Source organism: Amblyraja radiata, chromosome 28 (assembly GCF_010909765.2).
Source record: "Amblyraja radiata isolate CabotCenter1 chromosome 28, sAmbRad1.1.pri, whole genome shotgun sequence".
Classification (NCBI taxonomy): domain Eukaryota; kingdom Metazoa; phylum Chordata; class Chondrichthyes; order Rajiformes; family Rajidae; genus Amblyraja; species Amblyraja radiata.
The window spans coordinates 15,626,993-15,653,605 of record NC_045983.1 but is presented as its reverse complement, the minus strand read 5'-3'; the positions used below and the strand labels follow the sequence as shown (position 1 = coordinate 15,653,605).

General features: G+C 44.7%; 1 protein-coding gene across 1 annotated transcript in view; it reads left to right on the top strand.

Moving 5' to 3' along the window:
* LOC116988893 (polymerase delta-interacting protein 2-like) overlaps positions 1-24,636 on the top strand; it is a 34,418-nt gene extending 9,782 nt beyond the window's left edge. Inside the window, exons 6-12 of the mRNA XM_033045900.1 lie at positions 1,058-1,165; positions 2,646-2,782; positions 3,644-3,670; positions 5,088-5,213; positions 7,916-7,995; positions 18,502-18,638; positions 24,349-24,636. Of these exons, the coding sequence (XP_032901791.1) occupies positions 1,058-1,165; positions 2,646-2,782; positions 3,644-3,670; positions 5,088-5,213; positions 7,916-7,995; positions 18,502-18,631 (608 nt within the window). The 3' untranslated portion in view covers positions 18,632-18,638; positions 24,349-24,636. The remainder of the gene's footprint in view (positions 1-1,057; positions 1,166-2,645; positions 2,783-3,643; positions 3,671-5,087; positions 5,214-7,915; positions 7,996-18,501; positions 18,639-24,348) is intronic.
* The last annotated feature ends 1,977 nt before the right edge of the window (positions 24,637-26,613 follow it).

The following is a 26,613-nucleotide window of genomic DNA, read 5'->3' as shown; positions in this document are numbered from 1 at the left end:
TTAACATGTTTGGAGATCAGTTGGAGAGCCGGTGAGAAAATGCAACATTGACGAGTTTGTCAAGCATCCCGAAAAGATGATGTTCTGGGTTGTTATAGTTACTATGGTATTGGTTTGCTGCATCCTGTTGACAGAAAGATGAGAATGTCACAATCTATCAATGTATTGAAAAGAAGAGTGAGCCAGAAACGGCAAACACTTTTCCAGATGGATAAGAGATATTCAAGCAAGACCTTGCACTGTGCCAAACATCAAAGTTGGTGACCACTTTTTCCAGCAGAAGGGGATAAGTGTGTCTAGGACTGGTAACTCAAAATCGTGATGGACATATAATATACTAAAGACCTAATGGTGCAACGATAATGAATAAAAGGTAGCCCTGCGACATGTAAATTGACTTATTATATCTGAGTGTGTGCTTGATTCAATTAATTTGCATAACGATGTAGATAAGATGGATGGTCACATGGGGGAAGTCTGAAAATAGAGAGTACAAGCTTAAGGTGAGAGGAAATCTATGGAGACCTGATGGGCAACCTTTTCCACGCATGTGGAATATGTGGAATGAACTCCCAGAGGAAGTGGTAGATTATAACATTGAAAGGACATTTGGACAAGTACGTGAATAGGATATGCTTTCGGGGGGGGGGGGTGGGAAATATAGGCTAACATTGGAAAATGAGATTAATTCAGGAAGGCACTTTACTCAGGATGGACAAGTTGGATTTAAGGACCTGGTTCCATGCTATGTAACTCTGACTTTCTGTCCTCTTTTAAACCGTTTTGCTGGCCAAGCATTTGTTTACTTCCTTTCATGCTTTGGCATTTACTTTTCGGAATTATCTTGAGGTAAGTTATAACATAAAGATACCGCATAATTTGTTACTGAGGGAAGATTGGCAATTGAACTGGTGAGTGCAAAATTTCTGGTTTGTGAGTATATTTATGTGGCAGTTGGGTGATTCTGCCCAGAGCTATGGAATCAATTTCCCCGACAACTGAGTGCAATATCGCTTGCTGTTAGATCTTTTTGATATGATCTTTTGCCTTGTCTTAGGTTTGGACTATGTGAGCCATGAAGATATCCTGCCTTACAGTTCATCAGACAGGAGTCCTATCCAGCATGAACTGTTTGATAGATTTCTCTCGTATGACTCAGCAAAAGGTTTGTTATAGTTTGTGCTGTGTTCAGATTTACAATGTTATCTTCTAGTTTGAAGCTGCATGTTTCTTATGTTTTCAAGATGACCATGTGATACTGTGAGCAAAGGATTGAAGAAAGTAAGAGCTGTATAATGAGTTATTGATTGATAGTTTGTGGTAGACAAAAATACTGGAGAAACTCAGCGGGTGAGGCAGCATCTATGGAGCGAAGGAAATAGGCAACGTTTCGGGTCGAGACCCTTCAGACTTCAGATGATTGATAGTTTATTATCACATGTGACATGCCGCGGTGAAATTCTTTATTTTGCATACCATACACAAAATATGCAAAGAGTTGCCATGAAAAGGATGCCAACAAAGTAGTCCCCAAGTCCCTCTTTGTTCTTGGTGGTGTGTCCTCGGCCCACCTTCGGCACCCACTACCGGCACGTTACTGACCGCTGGCCCACCTGACCTCCAGCACAAAATGGAAGAGGAGCAAAGTGTAATTGATCCATTTCTGCTCGGCTCAAGCTTCAGCACCACAGCCCACACACATGCCATCCAAACTCTATGAACGATTTATTCAGATGTATGTTTTTGGGATGTGTGTAAACCTTGGAATCGTCACCCAGATGCATTTAACTATAGCCGGTACTGGTGAGAAGGCCTTGGATTTGTTCTTGGGCAAGCTCCAATCACAGATGTTTCCCAAATTAGCAACAGCAGTGTGAGCTAGTGGGATAAAAACAGACCGGGACACTATTAGTTGCTTTTACAATGTTGTAGGTGTGGATAGGGCTTTGCTGTGATGTTTCCTAAAGCCAAGTAGCCTTGAATTGCTGGTTAAGGTTTTTGTGAAGGTGGTACTTGTGTGAAGGACAGGAGGTTGTTGCACATGTGAAGCTCTGCTCTGGGGAACGCAGTTCTTACAGAGCACAAGAGGTAAGACATCAAATTTTACAACTCTGCAAGACATTGGTGACTCTACATTGGGAGAACTCTGTGTAGTCGGGGTCACCTAGTTATAGGAAGAATATCACAAGTTGGAACGGATACAGAAAAGATTCACAAGATGTTACCGGGACTGGTGGTGGTTGGGGGGGGGGGGGGGGGGGGGGTTGAGTTATAAGAAGAGATTGGTTATGCTGATTTTTTTTTTTTCCTAGAGCATAGGATGCTGATGGCTTACCATATAGAAAGTGATTGAGGCATGTACTATTACAACATCTTAAAGATATTTTGGGCAGGTACGTGGGTGGGAAGGTCTAAAGTGAAATGGGCCAAACACAGGCAAATGGGATGAGCTCAGGAAGGCATCTTGATGAGTTGGGTGGAAGGGCCTGTTTCCGTGTTATATAATTCTATCCCTCTGACTCTATAGGAACAATGGTGAGAGCAAACCTTCTGGCTGAAATGGTATTGATTGCTTCTTTTTGCAGTTCGTCTGTCCTGATGAAGACAGATCCATGATTAAAACACTGCATTGTTTCATCCCCTAGCTTTGCCTTTTGTAGCCAGGGACACTTTGCGTGCTTGGCAGGAGAAGAACCATCCCTGGTTAGAACTGTCTGATGTGCACCGGGAAACAACTGAGAATATTCGGGTCACAGTCATACCCTTCTACATGGGCATGCGGGTAAGGGTGATATGTGATGTTTACTTAAGCCGGCACCCACAAAGTTTGGTGAAACCGGTTCTTTAATTTTGCAGTTTATGCTTTGCTATAGCTCCAGTACATAGTTTTGATATAAATTTTGTAGCTGGAAGTGTGAGCTAGGGGCTTCACTGTAATCGCATTAAGTGACTGATCTCAACAACTGCTTCATGTAACATTGACTGTAATATTGGTCTGTGTTTTTGTTCACTGCCTGCTCAGTTATTCTGAAATCAGGATGGTATTGAATAGAAGGCCCATCATACCAGCTCTTTTTATAGCTTTTCTCACTTTGCCAATTGAATATCGATGTAGAAATATTCTAAATGGAGAATATCTGATTGTATTATTTTGCTGGTTGCATTTTCCCAGTGAATTTGAGATTGAGCATTTCTTCCATTGAAAGAGATGAGGGTGGATGAGGCCAGCAGTACCACTGGCTTCTCTCTTGCCCTGGGACTGGCGGTAGTGTGAAGGGGGAACTTCCCGTCTATTTACTAAGGAGTTGGATTGGGTGAACTGAACTATGGAGGAGGGTTGGCTGTATGTTTACTTCAAACAAAAATGGTGAAAATGTTTTCTCTGACTTGGTGGCCTGGCCTTCATCCACCTCTACCTCCACCTGCTTTCACAGATGAGTTAAAAACTTTGTAACGCGTGTTACTAAATTGTAACAGGGCCTGGATAAGTGTCTCAAATGTTCTTTGAGTGTGAGGTGAAGCATGAAATGGGGCTGGTTGTCAGGGTGAAAGGCATTTTTCCTGGTCAGGGCTACCTGAATAAAAGTTACAAACTGGCTTTAAAATGTTTTCATTCATTTTCTGATGTTTGATTTAATTGCAGGAAGCACAGAATTCGCATGTGTACTGGGTAAGTATTGCTCAGTTTTCACTTGATTTCTCTGATTAATATGTGTGTTACTGATCACATGATAGGGATTCTATTCACATGCCAAATGCTGCAAACACGGCCATAGTAAGAAATATGAATGAAACAGTACTATCTGATGGTAGGGGAGGAACTGGGGGGGGGGGGTGGGGGAGGGGGTGAAAAGATTAATGGGGGATAGTCTGAGTAAGAGTAGTGGAAGAGAGGTTTTCTGGTTGGAAGAGGGTGAGGGATTTGACTGAGGAGAGGTTTTGGAGCTGGGAGGGGGTGGGAGGTCTGACATGGAGTAGAGTCAAGGGAGGGATTGTTGGAGGTCCATGTGGTTAAGAGCACATTCAAAATTCAATTGTCAAATGTTCCTATCCACATTGCTGACATTTGATATTGCCGCTTTACCGTCACCTAGCCTGGGTCTAATCTTTCGTACTTTGGTGAATCCAGCAATTCAATGTCCTGGTACCATGACTGGCACTATCCTGTAGATTGCTACATTGGTCCTATACGTTAGGGAGATCTGATCCTGTGCTAAGCTTGTGCAAATTCCTGCCCTGTGCTCTTGTAGGTATAAGTTCATTGTCATGTGAACTGAGATACGGTGAAAAACTGTTTTGTGTGCTATCCAATTAAATCATACTGTACCCAAGTACAATCAAATTATACACGTACAATAGGTAGTGCAAAGAGAAGAAATAAACAGAGTACAGAATACAATGTTATAGCTACTGAGAAGTGCAGACAAAGAAAGAAAAAGTGCAAGGGTCACATAGTGGTAGGGTGGGAGATCAGGGCTACACCTTAGATTGTGAGAAGTAATTTCAGTAGTCTGATGATCCTGGGGAAGAAGCAGTTCCTGAATCTGGTGGTAGCACAGGAATACTGATCTCATCCATGTTCTTCTTGGTGTGGCTGATCCACAGAGCTGCCGTGAAGGCCATCTATGAGGGCTGGTGTAGGGCAGTCAGGACAAAAGATGTAGCTTCTCAGCCCTGAGATCCATGGCTCAAGACTGCACAAAACCAATGTAATGACTGTGAGCCTGGAAAGGGCAGCAATGCTGCAACTTTTCATGGATTGCTGAATCCTATGGTGTCCCATCTGTTGGAAGTGATTGATGCTGCAGCTTCCCATCTCATTGCATTGCTGCCCCCAGGTGAAGATTTTTCTGTTGAAACACTCGACAGCCAATGCTACAATTACCCCCCCCCCCCCCCATTCGCGCTGATTCCAGTCTTACTTTTGTGCCTGGGAAAACATCCTGAGCACCAGTGTAGGAATAACATGCAAGATGTTTAAAGCGCAGCTGACACAGGAGCACACAAAGGTCTGTTGCTCTTTCCAAGGAAGACTTGTGCTGATTCATTTTGAGGCTCTGACTGTATCTCACTGTTTCCTTCCTCAGTGGCGATACTGTATCCGACTAGAGAACCTTGGGACTGAAGTGGTACAGCTTCGGGAGAGGCACTGGCGGATCTTTAGCCTGTCTGGGACGCTGGAGACAGTGCGAGGAAGAGGAGTTGTGGGCAGGGTGAGTACCATGCAATGCTGATTGATGCCATCTCACTCCCCACCACCCCAGTATTCCCAAGAATTTACTCTTTAAAAATAAAGTGCAAGAATAACTCAGTGTTTCAGGCAGCATCTCCGGAGAATGTGAATTGGTAATATTTCATGTTGTGAGCCTTCTTCAGACTGATGTTCTTTAAAATCATAGGTACACAAAATTGCTGGGGAAACTCAGCGGGTGCAGCAGCATCTATGGAGCGAAGGAAATAGGCGACGTTTCGGCCCGAAACGTCGCCTATTTCCTTCGCTCCATAGATGCTGCTGCACCCGCTGAGTTTCCCCAGCAATTTTGTGTACCTTCGATATTCCAGCATCTGCAGTTCCCTTTTGAACACCGAATTCTTTAAAATCATGCTTGATTTACTCTTTAAGCAAGCTTTACAATATTTGATTATATTAAGCTCCCTATTCCATTTAACGCTCTGGTGTGCCCAAGGATTTTGTTAAGGCTGGTAAAATAGAAGGGCTCGGTTTGAGCAATAAGCAGTTTGAAATGTGTATCTGATGTTGCTGCATCCCGAGGAATGTAAATATAAGTAAACAAAGTGTCTAGGGCACTTATTAATGGGATTAATGTGTTAATGGGTGACACTTAGCAAGTCTATCACTGGACAATGGTTGCAGATTGCAGATATACTGTCTGCCTAGTGACAGTGGCATTGTTATCACATAGTGCTCAGTACACAGGTGTACAGTCAGGATTCAGCTATCACAGAGCTCCTAAACCCAGTTCTTGATGATCCTCTTGACAGATGTGTATTGCAAGAACTATGTTTACAGGGAACAATTTTTTTTTTAAATGAGCAAGTCAAACTAAGTTGTGAACTGATTTGCTAACAAAGACATGTACTTATTTTTACCTGCAGGGGAGATCATTGCAAAGTGTCTTAAGTAAAGCCTTGGGTAAAGTTACTATGTCTATATGGTGATGATGAGGATATGAAATCTGCTTTCAAATTAGTGTTTTTGGTAACACTTGGCCTCATAGTGCAGCAATTTATTTACCAGATTTTCCTCAGCAAGGATAATGCAGACTAGTCTCAAGAAATTTGGCATGGTATAGTAAATTAAATCTTGCTAACCTCTAATGCTCCCGTGTATCTGCTCCCAGGCATGCTGTGCTTGGAGGTATCTGCTGGTGTGGCTTGTTCAGTTCAGAATACCTTTTCCTCCACCTTCAGGAGAAATACTGCAGCAGTTCAGGAAATCAACTCATCAAACTCCCACCACGACCTTTTACAGAGGCAATTGCAGATGAGCAGTACGCAAACTTTCTGCAAATGAGTAAATTAAAATATACAAATAGTTGATGTGATATAACGCAATTAATTTGTTCTTGAGAGATTTAAGAGGCTTCCTAAAATTTTGATTAGTTTATTATAATCTGTTTAAAGGTATCTTTCTTAGGATCAAGGATGACTTATTTTCACTGTGCTTTTGTGCATTCTGGGGTGGCAAACTCATTCAAGATGGGGCAGTAGGTGACTGAAGGGGTGGGTGGTGTTTAGTTTGTAAGATGGTGTAATTATTCTACCGCTAATACAGGGCTCCTGTTTGTGCTCCCGAAGCATGGCCTTGAGGACTGGAGAGACACTGCTGGTCAGATTCAGTGGAACTCTTGCCAGAGTATATTAGAGCTGCGCTGTAAGATGGAGAACACTCGGGAGTGAAGTTGAAAGGGAGATCTGATCAGTTTCCAATTCAAAAATGAATGGAAAAGTTAAATAAGGAAATGTTATTGATGTGTTGATGACTATATTAGAAGGTAATCACAAAGGGAAGATGAGATGAAATACTTTCATTCACAAATGTTTGCTGACGCTTAATAACCCAAATCATTTCTCCAGGACCTACTTTACAGCAGGCATTGGGCTGACGGAGGTAACAAATGGTGAACAGAGTTCATTATTGTAATCTCACTGTTACAGGAAATTGGGATTCATGTCCCTAATATGGACAAGGACACATTGCCTGTGCTGAGATCTCTCTTGCTTTCACCATGTTAATTCTAATGCGGATGACAGTGTTGCTGTATGTTGAAATCCATGCAGCCCAAGTTGTCTACCTGAGCTAGTCCCATTTGCCCATGTTTGGCTCATATCCCTCTCAACCTTTACCATCCATGTACCTGTCCAAACTTTGTAATTGTACCCGCCTCTACCACTACCTCTGGTAGCTCATTCTCCATACTCTCCACCCTCTGTGTGGAAAAAGTTGTCACTCGGATCCCCTTTAAATCTTTCACCATTCACCTTAAAATGTCCTCTACCCTAGGAACAAGAATGCCGTTATTCACCTCATCTATGCTTCTCGTGATTTTATGTATCTCCATAAGGTCACCCCTTAGCTTCAATGCACCAGGGGAAAAAGCACTAGCCTATCCAGGCTCACCTTATAACTCATACCCTCCAGTCCCAATCACGTGAATCCCTTTTACACCCTTTCCAGCTCAATGACATTGTACCTAGGGTGACCTTGACTGCTCTGCTATTAGGCCTCAGGCACTGAGAACTTAATTTAAACTGAGAGCAAGTGCTAACAGAAACGCTGAATATTCATGTCCTTCATTAACTTCAGCTCATAAAACACATACTCCACTCCATACTTCTTTGTATTTTCTGATTAAAAGGTAAATGTATTTTCTTTTCTGCTCTCTCTGTTTAGGAGCCGGTTCTATCGAAGGAGCAGCCTGCATTTCAGTACAGCAGCCACGTCTCACTGCAGGCACCCAGTGGTCACATGTGGTGAGTAAGCCCGTTGCTGCAGTTAGATCCAGCTTTGTGATTGCCTCACTGTTTGCTGCATTGCCTGGTTTCTATGAAATGAAACCATTTGGAATGCAGTTGGTCTATCTGCACAAATATAGACCCTCTGTGTGGCACAGCAGGTAATCTGTGTGTTACAGACATACAAATGCAAAGGTCCCTGCTTTATCTAGCACTTGTATTTGCCAGGATGATTGGAGCAAGGTTGATACAATTGTCGGATTATCTAGCAGCAAAATCAGCCAAGGTTCTTGTACTAATCACTGAAGGGGTATTGCCATGTGTGTGTGTGTTTTTGTGTAAGTGTAAATTTGTGTGTAAATGTGTGCATATCCAGGGAGCACCATCAGAGGGTTATGGCCTGTCCCATGATTGATTTCTTGTTTTTGTGTGCACTTTCAGCACAAGAGAAACACATAAGGGATACTATTTCTCTGGGTGTTTGTAACAGCAGTGGAATGCTTTGACTTGACTTTAGAGATACCCATTTTTAGCTTCCTGCTGCCTGCTAGCATCCTGAAGCCTGAAACAAATGTTTACCGCTTCCTGACCAGGTGTCATGCTGTTGTTTCTTTACCACTACTTACTGCTCAAACCAACCAACATCTAACATTGTAATAATTGACAATCTTGTCAGGCATTTTTACTTCCCCTACCCACCCCATACCAGCATGGAAAGCCATGTGTTTTTGTTTAAAGCTGCTGAAGCTTGTTTACTGTGAACCAAAGTTTGAGGTTCAAATCTCTGCTTTAACAATACAGCTTCGATCTATGGATAGAAAAATAGAGGTAATGTTTCAGGTTGAAGATCCTCAGCATTTTCTGTTTTATTATTTTTCATATTTTTTTAAATAGATTTTCAAACTTCCTCCCACTATCTGTCACCAGGGTTTACAGTTAGTCACTACTGAAATAGAGGTCCAGCCAGGAAGGCATGGGGGCCCCAGTGTCGAAACGGAACTATCCCAGAGACATATTCAGTGGGCAAAATTAGCATGCATTTGTTGTAGCTGTTAATTATGTGGTCACTTTTTGTGACCAAGTGGATAGATAGATAATAAGCAAGAGGGTGAGAGGTTGCCAAGTGTAGACAGGAATGTGGTACTGAGGTTACTATCACAGCATTGTCTTGTTGAATGATGGAGCTGGCCTGAGGGGGACAGCGTCCTACTTGTGCTCTTTATTCATGTGTTCATATGTGCTGATTATAAATTTGTTGCTTGAAGGCCAAAACTAACTGAAGTACAAGGACATTCATGCACTGCTCACAAAGGAGGCCGGGGTTTTATTTAGCGGTCTAATTCACTGATCACAAATTCAACTATGCTTGCAGGCTGGACGAGGTCATTAGTTTTGAGGTGTTTACGTGACTGCTGACTCGTTGCTTTTTGACTAAAGTTACTGACGGACTTTTGTCTGCTGCCTGACTTGCTTCACTGCTGCTTTTCCGTTCTGGCTTCTGTCTCTTGGAGTGATTGTCCAGGCTGATGTATATTTTTTAATCCTTATTCTTCTGCAGGATGTGAGTGTAGCTTGCATTGCTGGCACTTTTTGCCCTTCTGCTGTGGCCATTTCAGAAAGCAGTTTGGAGCATCCATGTCACAGCACCAGAGACATGGTTCGATCCTGACCTCGGGTGCTGCCTGGAGTTTACATGTTTTCCCTGAGATCATTGGGGTCTCCTCCCAAATCCCAAAGACTTGGAGAGTTGAAGGTTAATTGGCTCTAAATTGACCCTGGTGTGTAGGGAATGGTGTGAAAGTGGAATAACGCAAATCAAGTGTGATTGAGGAATCAATGATCAGCTTGGACTCAGTGAGTGAGGAGCCTGTTGCCATTCTGAATGAATGTTTATATCAACCAAATAAAATTCCATATACCATTGTTTTGCACAGTTTAACAGCTGATCAGTATTATCGTGTATTGTATGACCATCCTCTCATTATAAAAATCTTTGCTAATTTTTCTGTCATCTGCAAACTTGCTAACTCCAGCATTCGCGTTCAAATTATTAAATGTATACAACATACAGTAAGGTTCCCAGTGCTGATCCTTTGGGTATCCCACGGGTCTCAAGCTTCCAAATACAGACACAGACTGTCTCCACCACCCTCTGTCTTATATTATAAAGCCAATGTTTTGATCAATTTTATCTTGGATCCCACGGGCTTTAACCACTGGGGACAGTTTCCCATGTTTGATCTTGTAAAAGGTCTTGCTGAAGTTCCATTTGTTATTGCCCACCAATATATTTTGTTATTTCTGAAAATTGCAGTCAAATTGTTCAGATGGGATTTTCCCTTTACTAAAGCCATACTTACTACCTATCATTGATCCCGGCCTATTTAACTGCAGATTAATCATGTTAATTTGAATTATTTCCAATAACCTGCCATTGGACTTGCAGGTCTATATTTACCAGATATATCCCTGTTGCTCTTCTTGTGTATAGGTACCAAGTTTCCTGACCTCCAGGCATCTTGTCACTTCCCCTTTGGTCAATGAAGAATGTAAATATCTATTTGGGCCCTTCCTCCCTACCTCCCATAGCAGCCTGGGGCACATCTTGTCTTCTTTAATGATAACATTTTCCAGAATGTTACCATCCCTCTTGCTGACTCCCACAGCTACAATTCCCTGGTAATATACGTGGGAAGCATTAATTTAACTCCTTGCTTCCATCCTCTGGCTCAACACATACAGATTGCTGTTTTGATATCTAATTTTATGATTATTCTTTCCCCCCAAATATTACTTAAAATCAGCTTTGGGATCTTCTGTTATCGTGTCCATCAGTGATAATTCACACCCTCTCTTTTCTTTCCGAATTTATCTTTTAAATACCTCCCTACAATTTCTGTACTCCTGAATGTCGGCCCCTATTTTCAGTTCTCTGTGCCTGCCTTATGTTTTTTTTTGCCCAGCCATCCAGAGTTCCATGACTTCCCTGATAGCAACATGCTGGCCCTGAACTCTCCTACAATTTCCCTTTTGAATAACTACTTGTCAGATATAAAACTGCCTTTATGTAGCAGGTCCCAAGCTACTTTTGTCAGGTGGTGTGCTATTGAAATTGAACTCTTCCCTTTCAGGACCCTTTCCCCCCCCAAAACCATCCTCTTCCAAGGCCCTTTCCATAACTACCTTGAAACTTAAAGACACATTGACTCAACCTCCAAAATGCTCTCTTACTGACACTTTGACCATCAGCCATCGACAGACACTGATATTAGGTCAGGTTTTGCCCTTTTTCCATCTAAGTACTGCCTCAAACAGCTTGCATGGATGCACTTAAAAATTCCACCCCTGCTACTTCTTTCACACTAAAGCCATTCCATTTAATTTGGGCATATTGAAATCCCCTATTATTATGGCACTGTTACTCTTGCAGTTCTCTTTTATTTGTCAACATGTCTACTCCTCTATCTTCTGGGTCTGTTACAAGGCCTGTTGTCTACTCCCAGCGGATTATTCATTCCCATTTTTATTCAACCCCGGAGGGAAATTGGTCTGCCAATGATCACAACACACAACAAGGTCCATCTACCTGGCCTTGAGATACCCTACCTCTTTTTTCAATAATGGATTCCCTAATCAACATTGCACTACTACCTCCACTACATGTTGCCCTTTCATGCGTGAGGATTTTACAGCTTGGAATGTTGAGCTACCAGTCCTGCCTGTATTTAAACCATGCATGCCTCTGTAATAGCAACTATCATACTTCCAGTTGTTGGGCAATGCTCCTTAAGTTTCGTTCTTTACCAGTCAGACTCCATGCTTTAACATAGATGCAATTTAAACTCTCATATGCCTGATCTATCCATGTCTGATCTGCATTCTTGACTTTCGTACCTTTGACTGCATCCCACTGCACCACTCACCTCTTCCTCCCAACCTGTACATATATTCTGTTTCCCCATCCCTGAATACCTTAAGGTCCTGCTCTTTTATCTGTGATCTAGGTTTTTAAGTTTATGTTGCAAGAATTATCACATTTTTCTAAAGTTGTTGGTACAAAAGTTGCCTACAACTTCTGTTTGTTCACCCTCTCCCCTTAGATTGCCACACAACAGTCTTTTGACATCTTTGACCCTGGGGCACTAGAATGACAACATACAATCCTAGATTCATGTTTATCGCTTTAGAGATATCTGAGCTTCCATTATTATCAAGTATCCTACCACCATTGCCCTTGCAGCTTGCTCCTTCCTCGGCAGTTTGGTTGCCCATGTGCCAGGTTGGACTTTTCGGAGACAATCCCCCTCCCACCCCCCCACCCCATCCACCACTATAATCATCATTGTCCAACACAGAAATGTTTTGGAGTTATATTCACTCTGATGTTTGCCTGACTACAGGCCTGCCTCTCTCCCTTTGCCTGGTGGTCACCCATTCATTTTTTGGCTGTCTTTCCTTAAGTTGCCGAGTGGCTACCTCCTAATACCTATCAGCCGTATAGATGCACTGTAGTTTTTGCAATGGTCATTCATTTTGTAAAACCCTGTGCCTAAACTGGCCCAACAGGAGGTACTTCCCACAGATGTGGTCATCCAGCCCACAAGGAGTGCCCTGGAATTCCCATGTGCTGAAAGACATGCAACACATGGTGCTGCCATAGTTTTTGGTTTAGAAAGGACTCCTTAAAATGTAACCTAATATGTACCTAGTTTTATATAAACTACAAAATACTCACCAACTACCTACCAGACTGGCACCAATGTCCAGCTAATGGCCAATGACTAGAAAATAACACAGGTCCTGACACCAAAGCCCTCTTAATCTTTTCCCTCAATACCCTTCATCCCTGGAACCCCTAAATATCTGAACATCTATTGAGCTCTCAGCTTGAATATACACAACCACTGATCCGCTTCATTTCCTTGAGTCCAAGAGCCCTGGTCCTGAATATATGTCGTTTGTTTGACGTCCTCGAGAGATCCCAGGACCCTTTGTTACAGTCTCTCGCAAATATCTTTCCTTGGTTAGGGAGACCAAACATTATTCCAGGTGCACTCTCATCAGGGCTTTATATACTTGAAGCAAAGCATATTCATATCCTCCAGCAATTAAGGCCAACATTTATTTTGCCTTTGTAATTGCTCGATGAACCTACTTGTTGACTGTGACTAATATTCAGTGACATCTGGCTCCTCACAACACCCATGCATTTCATTTCCTCTCCGTTTGGAATATCCTCCATTTCAATTTTTTTAACTAAAGCGAATGACTTCCCATTTTCCACATTACCTTGGGACAAGTGGGGTGCAACAAAGGTTCACATGGAGTCCTCGGTTTGAGAGGACATTCCTTTGAGAGATTAAGCACATCACACCAGGCAATCTGATAATTTCTCTATTTATCCTTCAGCTTAATTTTTTTTAAGTCGTGACATTTCACCAGGAAATTATAATATTGGTTATTGGGACAGATATGAGGCAGTGAACAAAGCTTCACAAAAAAAGTTGTATGAAGCATCTTAAAGGAGAGATAAAGATTTGATGGGTGGCTTTTCACTTAGACGTTGACAGCCACTAACAGTGGAGTGGTGTAAGATGAGGATGCTCAGGAGGCTTTGGATGACTGGAAATAAAGAGAGCTTGGAAGGTTGAGCTGAGAAGCTCCATGAAGGGCAGCACGCTGGCGCAGCGGTAGAGTTGCTGCCTTACAGCGCTTGCAGCGCCGGAGACCCGAGGTTCGATCCCGCATACAGGTGCTGTCTGTAGGGAGTTTGTAAGTTCTCCCCGTGACCTGCGTAGGTTTTCTCCGAGATCTTCGGTTTCCTCTCACACTCCAGACGTACAGGTATGTAGATTAATTGGCTTGGGAAATGTAAAAATGATCCCTTGTGTGTGTTGGATAGTGTTAATAATAGTGTTAATATGCGGAGATCGCTGGTCGGCACAGACCCGGTGGGCCGAAGGGCCTGTTTCCGCACTGTATCTCTAAACTAAACTAAACTAAAAAAGTACACTGGTGTTGTCATAAGCTAATATGCAGGACTTTATAAAAATAGAAACAAATTGGTTTAGAAGTTGGAAGATTGCCTGGTACAGGTGCACAACCTTTTATCCGAAGTTCCAAATAACGAAAACCTCCGAATAGCGGCCATTTTTTCGGTCCTTGAAGAAAGGTCCTTGAAAACGTTCACCGAGGGCGGCCCGCAGAGGTGACAGCGGAACCTCCGGTCGGTCCTCGAAGAAAGGGGAACTAAATCCCCATTCATAAAAGAGAAGGTGAGGGTGTATTGCGCGGGAGGGTTAATAATTGACAATATGCTGCTGCCTGCCCGCTGAGTTAAAAAGTTCCCACGGTAGACTCACGATACACAGTGCAGATTGTCGCTCCCTTCAGTTTCACTTCACCTACGCCCCTCTGCTTCCCGGCCATGTGTGTGACCCCTTCCCTCCCGTCTCCAGCTCCCCGCCCATTGCACCGGCGCGGGGGCTTTGCACTGTCTTCACGTCGGCGATTGCAGCAGGACCGTGCCAGTCACCGGAGACGTCAGGACCAATTGGACACCGACCACCAGGCCCACCGCAAGCACGGAGAACCCAGAGACCCACAGCCAACAGCAGCCCAGCCCAGCCCCACTCCAACTACAGAGGAACCTGGGTTGCGGATGACGGGGCGCAGCTCGGGGCGTCGTAGGGGCCCATCGGGGAGCGGGTTCCTGTTGGTCCTGACGTCTCTGGCCACCTGCCATCCTCCAGGAACTGTACCGCCCTTGCAGGAGAGTGGGGTTGTTTGCAGTTGCAGAGGGAGGGGGCAAGGGCGGTGCAGTTCCCAGTCTCAGCTCCAGTCCAGGGGGGTGGCCGGAGACGTCAGGACCAACGGGACACCAATACAATACAATAATAACAATACCTTTTATTTGTCATTTGAACCTCACATGAGGTTCAAACGAAATTTGGTTTCTGCAGCCATACAAAAAAAGAACCAAGACACACACCAACACAATTCAATTCACATAAACATCCATCACAGTGAGTCTCCTCCTCACTGTGATGGAAGGCAAAGACTTGTCTCTCCCCTGCTCTCCATTCCTCTCCCGAAGCCGAGGTCAAAGCCCCCGGCGGGCGCTAGCAAGTCCGCGGCAATTTACAGCCGCGCCGGGCGTTGTAAGGCCCCCCTCCAGGTCACTCTCAACCCCGTAATTCGGGCGGGAGAAGTCGCCGCTGCCGGTGCCCCGCAAAGCAGTCTCCCACCGGGGACCCGCGAGCTCCCGGTGTCACCATCCACCGGAGTCGGGTCGCAGCAGCTCGCCCCCGCAGCTATCCACGCTCCGAAGCTGGCTAGCTCCACGGAGGTAGGTCTGTAGGTCCACAGCTCCACAGCTCCCACCGCCGCCCACCGACCCCCAGGCCCACTGCAAGCACGGAGATCCCATAGACCCACAGCCAGCAGCAACTCCAGCCCAGCCCCGCTCCAACTCCAGAGGAACACGTAGGGGCAGAAGCTGATGGTGTGCAAGGTACGTCTTGTTCTTGGGGTGGTGGATGAGGGGGCGCAGCTCGGGCTGTGGGCAAACTGCCACTTGTCGCCGTAGCGGCCCATCGGGGAGCGGATTCCTCTGGAGTTGGAGGGGGAGGGGGGTATTGTGCTGTTTGATCGCCCCCTGCTATCCCAGGGACAGGGAGACACAGCGGCTTTTTAGACTGGTGGGCAATCACTTCCAAAGATCTGCCCACACAGTCAGTACACCTCTCCTACACTGCATTTCATACAAACATTTATTCTGCAAGAAAAAACGAAATTGGAGACTCAAACTCGCGATCGAGTAACTGCCAGGATCAAGGCGCAAACTCGCGACCTTGCGGATATGAGCCGAGCACTCTACCACTGAGCCAGCCATTAAAATCTACGCTAAAAAATTTCCATTCCGAAGACCGACAAATTCTGAATTACGAAAAGTGTCTGGTCCCAAGGCTTTCGGATAAAAGGTTGTGCACCTGTATGTCATTAGCTGGTGCTATTTCTCTGCCCTACTTTTTGGCAGCCTTGGGCTTGAGCCCGAGGGAGACTTTCCTCAATAGGAATAGACCAAAAGCATAATGGAGACCCGTCCATAGTTGGTGTCTCGGAAGTAAACTACAAAGCTCAGCTTGCTGCTGGTGTTGGCCTTACAAGTCCATGGTAAATCTAAATTGTTCCTGCTTCATGGCTCTAATGGGCTTCCCATGGAGCTGATGCCAGTTTTATGCTAGGTCACAGGCTAGCATGCCATCTGTTATATTGCTAAATCCAACCCTTCCTTCCCCTAGTAGAGTCTTCTGTTGAGGGTGGTGGCCACTGGTTTCAATGATGCGAATGCATTGGAAGCAGATGCACAGATAGTGAATGAATCTACCATGCCCACAGGCTGCTGGACATATCCTGTCCAGGTGATAAGGAGCTTATGTTTGCAGTGATGATGCTTCCTCTGCAGTACATGACTGGCTCCTACTCATTTTAGGTATCTTTCTCAGCTCATGAGATCTATTTTTTCTCAATTGTTCGACTGATTTTGTGCATTTCTTAAAATTCTGCTCTCTAAATTTCATTTGAGATTTTCATGCTCAGTCTTTGAATACAAGATGTATGAGATATTAGTTATGTTCTGGCATTCCCCCCCCATGACCTTGTAATCTTCAATATGCGAATTGGGCTTCCCATATAATCCAGCCTAATTTTCACAACCCAATTATTCCTAACCACTTCAGTGCTCTCTGGTGGATTTATTCCCAGCTGTCCATGGGATTCAGCCAACTCTTGCTCAAAATTAATCTGGTGAATGTGCACGAGGATTAAGAGCAGGGAGAGGATTTACTGAATGGCTGGAATGTAGTTATGCTATACCATTGTTTAACAAGAGACGGGGCATCTGTGTAACTAGGTCTGTTGGGCTGCCAATGGCGGTGGGTAAAAGATGGATAAAATTCCAAGGGATGGCATAAACTGAATATTGATACGGTTGCATTTGTGTGGAACTTAGCGTGATGTTTGGTAGAGTTGACAGAGATCATCAAAAAGAAGGTCGATGGGATCTGGTTGAAAAATTGTCTTGGTTGAAAAATGAATTTGGTGGCCAAAAACAAAGATAATAGATGATAAAGGGTTTTAGTGATCAGAGGGCTGTATGTAATGGGCTTCCATAGAGTTCACTCATTTGTATTTTTGTAGTGCATTGGACTTGGGTATAGTGGTCTATAATCAAGATGTTCGCTTCAGGTACCAGAATGAGTGGTGCTGAGGAGGAACGTTTTGGGCTGTAGAGGAGATCAATGGGACTGGTGTGCAGATTAGCAGATGGGATTCAGTGCAAGATACTGCACGCTGGAGCAGCTCGATCTCACTGGCACTGTCATCAATTGGCCAACAGCGTCAGTGGGAAGGATGTGATGGCACCAGAGGGGTGCAGAGGATGGTACCAAGATGGAAATTATGATTGATGAGAAACTGTTTGTTTTTCTTGGTAGTAAAGATAGCAGTTACCCATGTCCCTTTACAGGAGGTAAGTGACAACGTTCATGAGAGGAGTTGGAGGAGGGAGAATGGCATGCTGAGTCTGAAGAAGGGCTCCCGACCGGAAATGTTACCTATCCATTCCCTCCAGAGATGCTGCCTGACCTACTGAGTTACTTCAGCAATTTGTGTTTTGCAGGCAGAGATTTGTTTGTTGATTGAAGTGTTGTGAGTTGCTGAAATGGTGAGGGGGACCACACTCCTTGATGATAGTCACAACCTGCTGGGTTACTGACCGAGAGTTAGGAAATGCATCACGAAATCCAGTGGGTACAATGGGCTGAATGACCTCTGCCAGAGCTGTACACTTCAGTAATTATGATGTCCACTGGGGATTGCTTTAGAGACCTATGTCTTGGGACTCAGCAATTTCTGCCCTTAGGATTTCTCTCCCCCCACCCCCATTACCCAACTCCTGGAGCCCATGTAGGGAGTTGTCTAGGTCTCTGATTGCCTGCTTATGCTTTACTAAGTCAAAAAAACATACTTCGTGTGTGCTAGGGTCACCCATTGAGTTTGATTCTCCTTTCCAGGAGGCTTGCTGCAGTTGGAGGTCTGTGTTAGACTTTCCCTTCCAGCCCCACACTTTCCAGCGTGGCTGAGCTCAGGACAGACAGGGAACCCTCTCTTGAGTCTCAAGTGCAATATGTGGGGACTGCAAACATTTAGTGGTTCTCTGGTATCTCCTTAGGATCAGTGTCCTAATCATGTTTGCTCAAATGTCTGAGAGTTGTCTTGGGGTATTTTATTATATTACAAACAGTGCATTAGTTCTGAGAAAGACTGATTTGGATGGGAATGTGTTAATAAGAGCATGTCCATGGGCACTGTACTCACAAGAGTCTATGAATAAACCTTCCCTTTAGATTATATCCCAGCTAATCCCCTCCCTTCCCACTTCCCTAGCCTTGCTTCCATAGATAATATAATCAGTTGTTGGGGGCCATTTCCGGAGACTGATCTTGTCTCTGCATTCCACAGGGGTTCCTATCGCTTTGAGAGCACCAACCGGAGTCTCCTCGATGTTCGTATTCCACCATTCTCCCTCGAAAGCAAGAACGGCGACTCTCCCAATGGGTTCTTGCCAGGCCCATTCTCCTCCTTAACCTAAGTATGAGGTAGTTACTGCAGTCTCTCACTACAATGATAAAAAGTGTAAAGGTAGCAATAGACTTTGGGGAAATAGGTTTGTGCTGCCCCCATTCTGTGGTCTGTCTTCCATGGTAAAGAAGTTCAGTTAGGCTCCACAATAACCAGGAGGAGAGGTGTCTGTTCCTGTTGGATAGAACTGACTATCACTGCAGAATGATGAGAATTTCACCAATTCATACTATGATGCTGTAATGATAGGTACATTTATGGCATTGCTGCAGCAGTTTGTGGACATGTATTACATGATTGGACAAGGGCATACCATATAGTTTGTTAGTGCAAGAGTGTGATTTTTTTTCTGTTCTCCTTTGTCCGTATTTTAAATAATCACACCGATTACCATGCCTCATTTACTGCCTCTGACCAATATTGAATGTACTAAGCAGTATGTCAGGCTATTATCTAGGATTGTTGTAGGTGATCTCTGAATTAAAATGTTGTCACCTTATTACTTCGAAGGAATATTGTAAGCAGTGGTACTGTTTCTTTAATTATTCCCCAATGTAGATGTCACCAGCAAGCCCACCATTTAATGCTCATCCCTAGTCACCTTTAGGAAAGTGATGGTGAGCATCTTCTCGAACTGTTGCTGTTCTTCTGGTGAAAATTCTGCCAGTTCTGTTGGGTTGGCCTCTTATTTAGGGCTTCCAGTCAGAAAGACATCCATCCAGCACTGCGCTCTGCGTTATATCACCAAACCAATTTTATATCAATTTCATCAACACACCTTGTGCCTTAACCTTCTGAGAGCCTACTATGCAGGATTTTGTCAAAAGCCTTAAACATGTCTATTGCTCTCCCTTCCTTGATTTTTTTTTTAGTTACCTCCTCAAAATCACGGATTTGTGAGACACAATATCCTCTGCAGAAAGTCATTCTAATTCATAATCACTCCCAGCCTGTAATTTCCAGGCTTATTTCCACTGCCTCTCTTGAATAGAGACAACATGAGCTTCACTGCAAATGGCAAATGAAGTTTCAAAATTCTCCATCAGTTCCCAAGCAACCTCCCTTCCCCCGCCTCCCCCCTTTTCTTCCCTTTGTATCCTGAGATAGATTTTATCATGTTCTAGGGAATTTTCCACTCTGATGTATCTCCAATATTTCTTCTGTCTTTCTGATACAGACTTGCTCCAGAATACTAGTATTTCCCTCCCATCTCCAAATGGTGAGAGATTTAGGATTCCCAATGCATGATTTACAAATGTATCGTAAAACACCATTAATCCAGCATTCTCAGGACTTTGGTGTCAGACTGGCAATTTTTCTGGACTATTGGACATCGTTTCTATTGGCAATTTCACTTCTTTGTTAAGGTGTTAGAGCAATATAAAGATTCTAGTGTACCGGGTAGGTTTAAAGGGAACCTGGAAAATGGGGCCCTAGTGTGTTTCAAGGGAGCATGGAAATCGGGCCCAGGTGAGTTTCAAGGGAACATGGGAATCGAGGCTCTGCTGCGTTAAAGGAAGTGAGGGATTGGGCCCCGGTGAATCAAAGGAATGTGTAACGGGGCCCCAGTAAGTCAAAGGAAGTGAGGGAATTGGGTCCTGTGAGTCAAAGGGAATGTGGGAATCGGGCTGCAGTGAGTCAGTGGCCGAAGTATCAGGATTTCTGAACACCAAGCTAGAGAATTAATGGGGTTTGGCAAATAACACTGTAAACTAACAATGTAGGTATGTTGCAAGGCCTACCTGAAGCGTCGCTGAAAATCTGTCCCAGCCCGTGTGCGCGATTTTGGCGCCGTTTAGAGGGGGGCGGGTTTAAAACGCGATTTTCCCTAGGCTGTTCAAATCGAGGATGTTCAGCCTAGTTAATTATTAACGAAAAATCGCTGGAAGATTCCGTCGCTTTAGCTATTATTACTTTTAAGGGCTTTATCTAATTGTTATAGTAGTTTAAAAATTAACCTCTAAACCCGCAACCGCCGGCAGCCGGCCGGATCTCATACAGGGGACAACAGAAGGTAGGCTGTTTATTTTTACGTTAAAAAGGGCTTCTTAAGATCCCTTTATACAAAGTTTAATGTTGCGAGTAGCTCATTTGGGCCCCATTATATCCCGCAGTATTTTTCTGGGCATTTGGGGCACAAATCCACCGCAATGTGAACGTTCTAAACCAGCGCGTTCACAGGATCCCACTAGAAAGCTGATTTAAATGGACTTTAATTTACAGCAATTGAACACTCAATTCCTTCCATTTGGCCTATAAATTAATGTAAATGAGATTTAAAAATCATGTTTTATTGTGAATTATTTGTGAATGTTATTTGGACACTTAGGCTATTTAAAAATGTTAATCATTTATTAAGAAATGGATAGATGTTTAGATCTAGTAATTGAAGTTTGAAATTAGCTACAATTGGGTAACTAACTAATTATATGCTTTAATTTCAGGTCATCCAAGTAAGATTGTTTTATATTTGTTTCAGAATGCTTCAATCTATGATAACTGAAAATTTCATTCAGTTCTCTTAATTTTTAAGAAAGTTATGGGCTTTTGACTGTCCACGATCACAGCTTTTTTGTTATGTCCATAGAAAATCAATAGGGAACAAGATGCTAATTTCCGAGTATGAAAATGGCCATAACTTTTTAAATACTTGAGATATGAAAGTGAATTAGGTGTCAAATTAAACTTCTTTTTATGCTTTATCTGATGGGATAAATTGCAGACTTGATTTTTAAAATCTCAAAATGTTGTAACATTGCTAAACAATGTTATTGTTAATTGCTTTGGGAATTGTTTACATTAGTGGAGGTGTTATACTGAGACCACTTGGAATATTGTGCACAGTACCAACCTTATTTAAGGAAGGATATTAATGAGTTGAAAGCAGTTCTGATAAAATTTGCTGGGCTGGTACAGAAATAGGCTGGTTACGCAACGAGGAATAGTTGGACAGGTTGGACTTGTATTTCCTGGAATTTGGAAATGTGAAGCAATTTGACTGAAAAGATCTTCAGGGGACCCAACAGGATGGATGTGGTAAAAAAATATTTCCTTTTGTTGAAAAATATAGAACTGGAGGATACTGTTAAAAAGCAAGGAGATTTTTTTTCCCTTAAAAGGTTGTGACTCGGCAACTTTCTACCTCAAAGGTTTGTGAAAACAGAGTTTGTATATATTTACGACAGTCATGGGTGAATTCTCAGTAAACAAGGGGGTGTTGATATGATTCATGTCCTGTGTTAAATGTGATTGGCTTGGGAGATGGGGTAAGAGGCTATAGAAGTTACCTTGTAAGGAAATGTGAAGAAGTGTTAGGAGGGGCAGGGTTGTTTGGTGTTTTGGGTGTGTTGTGGAGCTGTGCTAAAGCAGATTGCTGCTGCTTATTACTGTTTGCACCTTCCACAGGGGCTCGTTCACTTTCCGAAGGCCAGGCAGCAGCACCTTCGATGTTTCCATCCCATCCTTTTCTCTCGAGAGCAGTAGTGAGGACGGCGGGCCCTTCTCCCCGGTCTGAATATTTGCCTCCAGCAAATGATGGAGTAACTAAACACAGTCTGCACTCAGGATCTTTCCTCGAACCAGAGCACCAGTGGACCCAACTCCAGGGGTGGTGCTGCCTGGACAAAGATGTGGCACATACATCACCAGCCTACGCACAGGGACATGTGGCCAGTTCCGCTATAATATTCGCACTCACTCAGGCTTCTGTTGGGGGTTAGATTTGGATGGAGTTGGATGAGGTGAGTGGAAGCAGGTAGATTTGGATGGAGATGGATGAGGTGAATGGAAGCAGGGTAAATGTGGAGTTTGCTGGTGTTGAGTTTAGGTTGGGGTTAATTAATAACATATTTATTAGGAGATTGATTGACTTCTTGCTAATTATCTTGTAGTCCAGGAGCACTTTTTTGGAGAAACAGTGCTGTGTGCTTTCTCCGTGTTACTTGGTTTTATGAAGTGTGCTGTGTTGTGAAGTTATATAGGAATCAAACTTCACTGGAGACAGGGCAATAGTGTACACCTGGTACTTGGGAGCCCAATATGTCTAACGGTATGGATGACCTCTGCCAATGCTACAAAACAGTTCCAGATTCTGTCTTTCAAACTTGTTGCCATGGCAACATTTTGTGTGAAGCACTGGGGTACTGTACTGATAGGGACGGCTCTGTCACTATAACACGGGTACAGTACTGGTGGGGGGGGGGCGGTCTGCCACAGTATAACGCTAGGGTGCAGTACTGGTGGAGACTTCTGTCACTGTATAACACTGGGGTACAGTACTGGTGGAGACAGGTCTGTCACTGTATAACACTGGGGTACAGTACTGGTGGAGACAGGTCTGTCACTGTATAACACTGGGGTACAGTACTGGTGGAGACAGGTCTGTCACTGTATAACACTGGGGTACAGTACTGGTGGAGACTTCTGTCATTGAGTAACATTAGGCTATTGTCTGTTTAGTCTGGGTCCAGTAGTGGTAGATGCTGGTCTATTACTGTCTAAAGTTGATTGGTACATGTCTCCCTATGTAGCACCGGGGGCAATATTGGGCTTGTCTCTACACCAGAAAGCGATAGGTATAATTCAGGTGGATTAACAAGCACAGAAATGTTTGATTTCTGTGCTTAGCAGTGACTCTAATTGGTTCTGCCACTGTTTACTGGCAGTATGGAATTATTGAATACCCTGGAGCGGGGCATTACTTGTGTCTGAACGTCCATGCTGATTCGGATCCAACCCTGGTGATTGCTGCTGTTGCCTTGCTCAGCTACAGAGCCATTGGATGCAGCAGATGATCTGCCAGGTGGGTCCTTAGTGCCTGGGTTTAGCAAGCAGTTGGGATTTAGACAGTTCTGGACCCAGGAGTTAGGAGTGCTGCTCTTCAGCAGTTTGGGAAGGCCAGGGTTACCCTTGTTGTGAGGCCACACACAGTTACCAGCGATCACTGTATGAAAACCTATCCAAAGAGCACATGAGTGAAATTTGCCACAGATTGTAACCTCCGCTTGCCTTGGAGATCTACATTTGGAATGGATGTACCAGGTGTAGTGTGTTACTGCTGGTGTCCCTGGTTCCATGGTGCATACTGTGCTTCATTATTTGCTGTGCCTATATCTGTGTGCTCCTGCTGCTGATGTTTTTTGACTAGTTTAAATAAAGATTTTTGTTTGGATTATCTGTTTTCCCCCTTATTCAATGTTAGTATATGTTATCCCAGTGTGAAATCTTCTACCCCCACGGAAAGCCTAGCACATGGTGGCAGGGCCCGGTGAAAGGAGAGAAACCAGCTGCATTTCCTGCAGCATTGGACCTCTTCACCCATAAACATCTCGCCCCTGACTGGGCTTCAGTCGTTCATGAATCAAAGCAAAACAATGCAAACGCTGGAGATACTTAGGAGATTGGGTATTGTGTGTGGAGAGAGGTACAAGAGTGAATAGGAACTAGAACAGGTTTCCAGCATTGACTGAGCAGGAAGTGGGGCAACAAGTGCTAGTGGCCCAAGAGAAGGCACCTGAAGGTGCAGCCTGTGGAGTAACTATTACACGATGATAGGGCGCATCATTAAAGGCTGCACCTCGGGGAACCACCTGGGTGACTGGGAGAGCTGACACAACCTATCTGAGTGGAGAACTCAGACCCTAGTCGCTTTGTTCCTGTGCCAGGGACTACGGCCTCAGGCGCAGTAGAGTTGTGTCATTTAATCTGCTCCTTTCATCCTGTCTACAGGGGGACGTTTCGCTTTGAGAGGCCCGAGGGTTCACAGCTCGATGTGCGGATCCCACCCTTCTCCTTGGAGAGCAATAAGGATGACAAGGCTCCCCCTGCTGGCTACAGCTGGTAGATGGCCATCTGCTGGATCCTGACCTCACAGGGGCTGCTGCTGCTGCTGCTGCCTGGAACTGATGCGAATGGGGAGAAGCGAAGGAGAATGTCTTCGAGTCAGCCTGTTGCAAACGTCCTGGGTTTGCTGTGTAAAACATGATCACGTTGTTGTAAAGCTCCTTTGAAACTGGACTCTGGGACTGATGTATTATTGTATGAAGAAGTTATGGGTTGTAGGGGTTAAGGCAGGGAGCGATTGGGATGAAGGAAAGGTGGAATGGGAGCTGGAAATTCTTTACTGCACATATTCAGATGTAGTCAGTCTTGGAAGGTGGAATGGAGTTGGGTTTCTCTGCTCATCTGCCCTTCCTGTCAAGTAACTATCCAACCCCTTTCCCTCCCAACCCTACCCGTGCATATTTGAAAAAAGCAGGAAGAGGTGTCCACGAGCAGTGCGGCTCTCAGTGGCCAGACCCCAGCCAGCTGACCCAGTCTGATTGGTGTCTCACCTGCTGAAAGTGTCCCCACTGGAGACATTGAAACACCACCTGCAGCGAAGGTGAATTTCCAGCATCTTCTGTCTCCTGTGTCTCTATTCTTCCACTGAGTCCTTGTCATCATCCTGCACATGGTGGCTGAATTTCCAGATAATCCATGGCTGATACTCTGTGTTCACAGGATGAATGTTGCCGACCCTGGTTTGTTCTGGCCTTTTCCTGCCTCCAGTGCTCCCCTTCCCCTCCACTTCCAGTCTGAAGAAGAATTCTGACCTGAAGCATCACCCATCCCTTTTCTCCAGAGATGCTGCATGACCCACTGAGTTACTCCAGCTACCTTTGGTATAAATGAGCATCTGCGGTTCCTTTAATGTGTGTCAGCCAGCTGGTGTCTGGAGAGGGCCAATTGGAGACAAGGGGCATGGGTGCAGCCCGTGGCTGCGGGCTATATCACCAAATCCAGTGCAGATCTTGGCTGGCCTTGCCTCAGGTTGGCAGGGTGTTGGTATGTATGCTGTTGCCACTCTTGGCCACAATGCCGGTTGGTTTCTGCTCCACGCCGGGTGCTGCCCTGGCTGGGTGCACTGTCGGTAGATCGACAGAGAGCTGTCAGTATGGCCAGGTCTGATTCCTGCTTTCTCAGACTGGAGCCAAATGCGCACTATTAGCTTAAGGAGCAAAGGAGCACGTCTGACACAGTGGGCGGTGGGGATGGCTGAAGTCCCTGAGCAGCCCTTGGACAGACGATAGATTCAGCTGCCCTTCCCATCCCTTAACTGAGAATACTGCTTTCTCCCTTGTGCTTCCTGCTTCCCTTTAAATATGAAACTGGGAAGGCATTTAAAGAGGGAAATCTTAAAAATATTTTTAGTACCAACAGAGGCAAGGCCGTTCAGCCCATCGAGCTGATCCCCCGACCCATGTATTTGCTTCCTATGGTATGCAGTGCCCGTTTGAATGCTCCAATGGACGTGCTGTCCCTGTCCTGTGATGCCCACAGATGCCAGCAGAGGGAATGGCAGGAATGTGCTCCGCTGATCCTGGCAGGAGACCAGCACTGGGGAATGTGCTGCCTTCCCCTTCAGCGACTGTGGAGCGCCGGAACTGGAATTTAGCCCTGTCCTTGCAATGAGCCAATGGGCTGGACACGGAGAATGTGGCACCCAACTCCTGCACTCTGTCTGTTATTAATCTGCTTTAAAATCATTCCCAGATGGTGCAGGGCGAGGTTCGTTCCACAGTGTTTCAGTCTGTCTATACTTAACCCCTCAGCAACCTCCATCCCAGTCTGCAGGTTTATGCCCTGTGGTCCCGGTGACTGACAGACGATAACTCCAACGTGTAAGCTTGTGGGACAAGATGGGACATTTCAGAGCTAGGGGGCAAAGACCGCCTGGTGCCTGGACAATGATCCCACGCAGGGCATTCTTACCTTCCCTCCCCCAGTGCCAGAGCGAGCTGCACCAGTGACTGCTGGCTCAGAGCTTGCCCTGTCTGCACAACACCTGAACACCCACCATGTATCTGGTCAGCGCCATGTCTGTGGGCACAATGGCTTCCAGTAAGTGTGAAGGCCCTGTCCTTAAGAAAATCCTGATCACATATCTGGGAGACCTGTGAAGCCTTCCATGGTCAAAGACTGTCGGGCAGCCAATCCTATGAAATAAGGATA